This window comes from Nannochloropsis gaditana (genome assembly GCF_000240725.1).
Source record: "Nannochloropsis gaditana CCMP526 unplaced genomic scaffold scaffold1098, whole genome shotgun sequence".
Lineage (NCBI taxonomy): Eukaryota > Eustigmatophyceae > Eustigmatales > Monodopsidaceae > Microchloropsis > Microchloropsis gaditana.
In genome coordinates, this window is record NW_005802855.1 from 1 (window position 1) to 7240 (window position 7240).

Consider the following 7240-nt stretch of genomic DNA (forward strand, 5'->3'; position numbering starts at 1 on the left):
GAGGAGGAGGAGGAGGAGGAGGTGGAGATGGAGGAGGAGGAGGAGAAAAGCGGTTCCGGGCCGGTGTCGGCGGTGGAGGAGGCGGCTTTGGAGGAGGTGGTGATGGACGTGGGACCTCTAGCGGCTCTCCCCAGGCGGGGGCGGGAGATGCTCAGGCCCATCCTGAGGGAATTCGTGCGCCACGTGACGCCCGCCCTGGTCCCACGGCTCATGATCCGGCTCCGACACTAGGGTGTGGATCCCGCCCTCTCCAGTCCATCGAGAGGGTGGGAGGGCCTCGGCCGTTCCGGGCTGGCCCCCGCAGGACTAGGACGGAGGAGGGCAGACGGCGGGGGCGAGGGGAGAGCGGAAAGGGAAGTGCCGGGGGAGGGAGGGATTGAGGGGCCGGGGTGTGGGCGAATGCAGAGGAGTGGGGACGGCAGAAGGGCCGGGGAGGGGAAGGTTGTCGAGGAGGGCGGGAAATGGGGTGCGGAGGGGGAGGCAGGGAAGGAAAGGTCCCCGACTGCGAGATGGGGTAGGAAGGGAGGTGCCTAATGGGTGCGCGGGGACCTCGCACCGTGGGCACGCCTGTTTGTCTCTCTGCCGACGTGGGCCGTTAAGCATGACACATACATAGGGCGACGGTTAAAATTTAAATAAAGGTGTGCGAAAATTCATTAATCCTCGTGGAGCGGCGGGTAAGAGGTTTGAAGGGGGGCGGTTGAAACAACGAGCAGGCAGCAGGGCAGGAACAAGTAATGGAACGAAGAAACCACGCCCGGTCCGTGGCACCCGGCGTAAGCCCTTGTCCGACAGACCTTTTGAGGCCGTGTCAATTAATGTCTCTTCCGTTCCCTTTTCCTCCCGTCGCTCCTTCTCGTGACCATCGCTGCGTCCAGGGTGGCCACCTTCCCTTCCCACCGACCCCCCCTTCAGCTTGCGCATGCACACAGGCACGCTGCACAGCACGGGTTCCAGACATCATTCCACTGGCCCATTGCCCTCTGTCTAGCCCGCGCGTCTAGAACCATCCTGACCGCAACCACCATCACGAGCACACGCCGTTCCCTCCCTCCCATCCCGCCTTACTCCGACTCCTCCCCTGCGTCGTCGTCTGCTCCTCCTCCTCCCGCCGCGGCCGCCCTTTGAGCCTCCCGGCGACGGGCCACGCGACCTTTCCTGCCCTGTCCGTAGGGGGACGTGGTGGAGAAATCGATGTGCTTCTCCGAGTCCACGCGCACCAAGAAGGAGGGAATGTTGACGAGCTGCTTCCCGACCCGGATGTGGCGCTGTCGGATCAGGACACGGGCATGGTGGATGGACTTGGCCAAAGACTGCTTGAAGACCTTGGTCTGAGGAGGAAGGAAGGGAGGAAGAGAGGGAGGAAGTGGGGAAAGAAGGAGGGGCATAATTAAGCAGTGCCGAGGGGTTTACCGACGTGATGCCGATAGTTACATCTCTATGCTTCTAATCAGTCTAAGCCCCCGGCCAAACGGAACTGCCAAGCATGACACGGATAAGTGCAGGCGACTTTAACTGCAGCTTCCCTCTCTTCCACTCTACGGCCACCCCACCTCCACACACAATGTCCACCTTCCCGTACCTGCAAACGTCGCTCCAACAGCTTTTGTGTCGTCAATTGTAAGACGAAATCCAACTCCGCCTTATCCTGCTCGAGGAGACCGGCGCGGACGCAGCGTCGCAGGAGTGCCGGGCCCTCGAAGACTCGGCGCGGGTCCTTCTCGTCCAAGGTCAACAGCTCACGGGCTGCTTTACGGATCTTAGCCAGCGCAAATTGCACACGCCAAATCTCTGCCTTGCACCGAAGACCGTACTCGCCGCACAGCTTCAGTTCTTGGTCGAGGCGCTCTTTCTCGAAGGGGCGACGCGGAGTCTTGTCCGTCTTCCGGTCTGGGGAAAGACAAGAGGGAAAGAGGAGTCAGTGCACACGCCGCGACGATTTAGCATAGGGCGGGAGACTAGGCACTTACAATTCCGACGAAAAGCAATGGAAGGCATACTTGACCCTGTGATTGTCGTGCGTGTGGTAGGAAAGCTTAGCAAGGTGGGAGGATGCATGGTGCCCTGGCCGAACGCTTGATTTCTCCTTCCCCACAAGACACCGTGGTCCATGGACATGCTTTTCACCACAAACCACTCGCATGTGGGCTTGTAAAACATACACTGTGGTGTGTCCGCACGGGGTGATCACCAACGTAGTTCACCGTGGAGGTGCATTTACAGCTACCACCCCCCCATCAAAGCCTGGTGGAGAGAAAGAAAGAAGCAAAGGGAAGGGCTGGACACGACCGCGCCTGCGGTGGTCACCTCCGCTGCCGCAGCCACCCACTCTTCGGCATCACACACTACATTATTTGCCATCGTGTCCGGGTCAACACAACACGTGGGCACCGCACGACACCTCCAACGCGTGACGGGCTCGATGAAGGGAGGGAGTGGTGGATGGCGAGCGAGCGGCGGGGAGCAGGTCGGAGGATGACCACACGCACATGACCAAATGGCCACCGGGGGGGGGGAGATCTCCCATACACCCCGTGGCCACGGCCACCAGTCTTTTTGTAAGGCAGAAAGATGGATACCGGGCAATGTCAGGGATGGTTTGTCGCTAGGTGCAGCGGGTTATTATTTTGTGGCAGACATGGCCGTGGGCATAATGTGCCAGCCACTCGCTCCTCGACGACGTACTCCTCTACACGACGAAAAACCAGGAGTATCCCGCCTGCCGATATCCCTCACAACCCCCTTTTTCCTCTCCCGTTCCTTGACCATCACCGTCATGCGCCTAACGATACACCAGCTATGCGGATATTAAAGTGCTATTTTTGCTCGGGCCCCATGTATCCGGGGCATGGAACCACCTTTGTCAGGAATGATGCCAAGGTACGTCTGGAGGGCCTGGGTCGCACCCTGCTCCCTCGTCTGTTTGGCCTATCATTTCCACTGGCGGGGTGGATCATATACTGTCTCAATACAGACGGAGTATGAGTTGCTTGCTAAACAAAGCAGAGCAAAGTGAGCCTGTTTCATTCTCCTCATGTGTACCTCTCCACCTACGTCCGTCCCTCCCTGGCCCTTAGGTTTTCAATTTTTGCCGCTCAAAATGCCACCGAAATTTCAACAAGAAACGCAATCCCCGCAAGACCCGATGGACGAAGGCATATCGGAAAGCAGCAGGGAAGGAAATGGTGGTGGACGCGACCTTTGACTTTGAGAAGCGGCGAAATCGCCCCGTGAAATACGACCGAGACCTTGTTGGAAAGACTGTCCAAGCCATGCAGAAGATACGCACCATCCAATCTCGGCGCGAAGAAGTTTTCTACCAGACACGTATGCGTGAGGCAAAGATGAAGGAGAAGGCCGCATTGCAAGTGGAAGTGAAGGAGAATGTGGAGTTGTTGGCGCCGGCTGCGGCGTCCCGGGAGAAAGCGCTGCTCAATGTGCGGGAGAAGGTCAAAGAGCGCCAGGCTGTGCGAGCCGCGACGAAGGCAGGAGGAAAAGGGAAGGGTGGACAGAGGGGAGGGAGTGGGGAAGGGGAGGGGGGTGGAATGGATGTAAGTTAAGAAAGGAAGAGGAGGGCATACGATGCGGTTGGAGGGTAGAATCTGGAGTTTCTGCGGGTGGTGATTTTCTGGACCTTTGTAAATAGCAGGTACGATGAGTGCCAGGTGGTAAACGGGTGTAGGGACCGAAACGTCCTCTTCGAAGTGCGCTTCCTCGCGTCATCAGGACACGAGAAATTGTCCCAAAAGAAAAGAAGAAAGGACAGAAGAAAACAATCTTTTTGTTTTCTTTATCGTCTTTCAATGGTCAGAGAGCTGCTGGATGGAGATTTCAGGACTCGCGCGTTGACGTGTCGCCTGTTCCTGTAAAGTGATCTCCAACGTAGGCCCGTTCAGTTGAGCTTCTCAAGGTGGGATATCATCTCCCGTTACAACGATACCGCATGTTTTTGCCTTTTCCAAAAGCTCGATGTCCGCCTTCACAGCCAGCATTTCCTTCTCTTGTTGAACCTGGCGACGCTGAGCTCCCGAACTTTGGAACCGCCCGTGGTGGGCCGTTTTCTGGTAAACCGCATTCAGGGTATCCCATTTTGCCTTGAGCCCGACGATTAAACCTTGCATCTCGTCCTCTTTCAATATCTTGTCCGTGGGGCGTTCCTCTGCGTTTCGTTTCTTGACTGTCTCATGCCCCGAGAATTGTCGGGCAGCTAAAGCTTTGATGACTGCATCTTCCTGTGCAATCTCATGTTGTACCCTTCGGAGATACATAGGTACCTTGCCATAACATTCTTTCTTGAGATAATCGATTGATTCGTGTCCATTATTATACTTCTTCCTTGTCCCATCTTCAAATTTATGTTCCTCACGTGTATCGTTTATCACCTCCCATGCATTGGCGCGTAGAAAATCCACTTCACTGTGCAAACCCATAAACGCTGGTGGAGTTCGAGGTAAAGGGGGCTTGGTCGGCATTGTTTTGGGGTACTCAAACGACGATACCTCGGCTTTAGCCGTCACCCGTTGTTTTTTTTCCCCGCCTTTCAAATATTTTTGAGGAATAGCTGCATGCATGTGCAATGGCCTTCCGAATGTCGCATGTGATTTTTTAGAGAAACGGCCTGTCCCCAGCACGTGGGGCGCCCCAAAGCATCCGAAAGTGGACGCCAAGGGAGGAGCTTTTTGCGCGGCTTGCAGTTTGCGAGAACGGTATAAAGTGCGTGCAGGCTGAGGGGGCGCAGATTTTGGAAGCAAATCGTAGATTAATTCAGGCTGAATATTTTCTAATTCCATTTTAAGGAGACTCTGGCGTAGGATTGAGGGCAATAATGATAGAAGAGGCTAAGAACGGGGTAATACGTAAATTTATTCATGAGCAAGCGGAGGGAGGATCTATGGGCTCAGGCACGATTTTCCTCCCGCAGACGGGCACCAAGCTGAGAAGTTCCCCAAATCGATGACACGCTGAAGGCCGCGTTCGAAAAATCGTGCGCCGTGGGGGCGGCCGAAACGGTCCTCAACGGTTTTGGCGGTTCCCTCGGTCTTTCGGGGGCTACCCGGAACTTGCCCGGGGAGGCGCGAAAAGCGGGAGCGTGGAAAGAGATTTTCTTGCCCCGGTCCTGCTGGGAGTGGGTGCATGGGTACGATTTTCGTGTGCTTTGTTGATTACTGCCTGCAAACGCCTGTCGGATGATTCATGCGTACTATCGATGGCATGGCGGCGGAAACCAGGGAGAGTTCTTCCTCAAGCATCGCGCCCTTCGCCAAGGTGACTCTTCTGCGGCGACAGGTGTGATACACATCGTCCCCAATTATGCCTCTAACACTCATTAAAATGGCGATCATTTGAGCAGGTGATTATGAACGGTCGGGGTGGCGGACGTGGGGGCAGCAATAATGGTGGTAATCGCAATTGGAAGGACCAACAGAAACGCGGTGGAAGTAATTATGGGGGCAATGGTGCTGCCGGAGGACCGCAAAAACGTCCGAGAAACGGCACTGGAAACGATGGTGGGGACAACGACGATGATTTTGGAGAAGAGTTTCTTGAACTCGAAGATCAAATAGCCGCGGAGTTGGCTGCGGACCTTCCCCCGGAGGAGTACGAGCAACTAAACGCCTCATCCACGGAGACCATCAACGAAGACACAAAGCTCAGTTGGCGGCGCCCTTCCGTCCCACCGCTGGACGTGAAGAACGAGTCCTTAACATTGCAGTGGCTCGATGTGGACATGACCGTGGGGAAGCGGTTGGAAAAAAATCCCGCAGGAGGACGTGTGCCAGGCGCCCCCTCTGGCCTTGTCCCGATCCTGCGCTTCTATGGCGTCAGCCCCGTGGGGAACTCGGTGGCGGTTTTTGTGCATGGCTTCACCCCGTATTTGTACGCCTCCTGTCCCGCCTCTTTCATGGGCTCGGAGGCTTCCTTCCGCAAGGCGATGAACGACCGTTTGCTTGCAGACAGACAACGGGGAGGGAACCGAGGGGGCGGGGGCGCGGCGGGAACTGAGTCAAATGATCTGTGCTTGGGCGCCAGCATCGAGACGGATAAACGGTCCATTCTAGGATACGTCGCCGATCCCAACCAGACATTTTACAAAATATACGTGGCCACGCCTAATTTGGTGCCGACCGTGAAGCGGGTCTTGGAGGACGGCTTGGAGGTGCCTGGCTTCGGCCGCTTGCACGGAGTCCTGACCTTCGAGAGCAACGTCCCCTTCGTCTTGAGGTTCATGATCGACAAGGACATCACGGGCGCGGGCTGGTTGGAGTGTCCGAAAGGCACATACCGTGTGCGGGGCGAGCGGGAGAAGGAGAGCCATTGCCAGATCGAGGCCGACATCGTCTACGAGTCCCTGGAAGGGCACCGACCGGAAGGACAGTGGAGCAAGCTGGCCCCGTTGCGGATCCTCTCCACGGACATTGAGTGCCAGGGCCGGAAAGGGCACTTTCCAGAGGCGGAGAAAGATCCGGTCATCCAGATCGCCAACTGCCTCACGGTCCAAGGGGAGCGGGAGCCGATAGTCCAGAACGTCCTGACCCTCCGCGGCTGCCTCCCCATTGTTGGCGCGCAGGTCCTCACTCACGAGAAGGAGGAGGACCTGTTGCTGAGCTGGCGGGCATTTGTTCAGGAGGCGGACCCGGACATCCTAACGGGCTACAACATTGCCAACTTCGACCTGCCCTATCTGTTGCGACGCGCCGACACCTTAGTCAAACGCGCGCCCAAACTTAAGGTGTTCAAGGAGCTGGGCCGACTCCGCCGCACTCTAGCGACGATGAAGGACACGACCTTCCAGTCCTCTGCCTACGGGAAGCGCGAGAACGTGGAGACGACCGTGCACGGGCGCGTGGTCTTCGACCTCCTCCCATACATGTTCCGGAACCACAAGCTCTCCTCCTACTCCCTGAACAGTGTCTCGGCCGAGTTCTTGGGCCAGCAGAAGGAGGACGTGCACCACTCAATCATCTCGGACTTGCAGAACGGCACGGACGAGGACCGGCGGCGCTTGGCCGTGTACTGTATCAAAGACGCGCTCTTACCCTGGAAATTGATGGAAAAGGTACCCTGAACAGGAGGGAAGGGGTGGGGGAGGGATGAGGGACAAAGGGGAGGGACGATAAGAGCTTTGGACGTCTTTCTTCTCGGGGAGGGCTCTGGGGGGTTTCCTTCACGTTGGCCCTCGGGCGCCCATTTTCTGATGGACCCTATTCCTCCCTCCCTCCCTCTCTCCGTCCCTCCCTTC

At 57.0% G+C, this 7240-nt stretch overlaps 3 protein-coding genes across 3 annotated transcripts; 2 read left to right on the forward strand and 1 right to left on the reverse strand.

Annotated features, from left to right (window-relative positions):
• Window positions 1-231, forward strand: NGA_0729100 (uncharacterized protein; the record flags this gene model as incomplete). Its single annotated transcript, XM_005852547.1, has 1 exon — window positions 1-231. Exon 1 carries the CDS (start codon window positions 28-30, stop codon window positions 229-231), a length of 204 nt encoding a protein of 67 aa, XP_005852609.1. The 5' UTR covers window positions 1-27.
• A 539-nt stretch (window positions 232-770) lies between these two features.
• Window positions 771-2017, reverse strand: RP-S9E (small subunit ribosomal protein S9e). Its single transcript, XM_005852549.1, has 3 exons — window positions 1971-2017; window positions 1583-1890; window positions 771-1331 (listed from the first exon to the last, which is right to left on the reverse strand). The coding sequence occupies exons 1-3, from the start codon at window positions 1996-1998 to the stop codon at window positions 1065-1067; spliced, it is 603 nt and encodes a 200-aa protein (XP_005852611.1). The 5' UTR covers window positions 1999-2017; the 3' UTR covers window positions 771-1064.
• A 771-nt stretch (window positions 2018-2788) lies between these two features.
• On the forward strand, window positions 2789-3560 carry NGA_0729200 (ribosome biogenesis protein rlp24; the record flags this gene model as incomplete). Its single annotated transcript, XM_005852548.1, has 2 exons — window positions 2789-2880; window positions 3183-3560. Exons 1-2 carry the CDS (start codon window positions 2800-2802, stop codon window positions 3558-3560), a joined length of 459 nt encoding a protein of 152 aa, XP_005852610.1. The 5' UTR covers window positions 2789-2799.
• Window positions 3561-7240: the final 3680 nt, after the last annotated feature.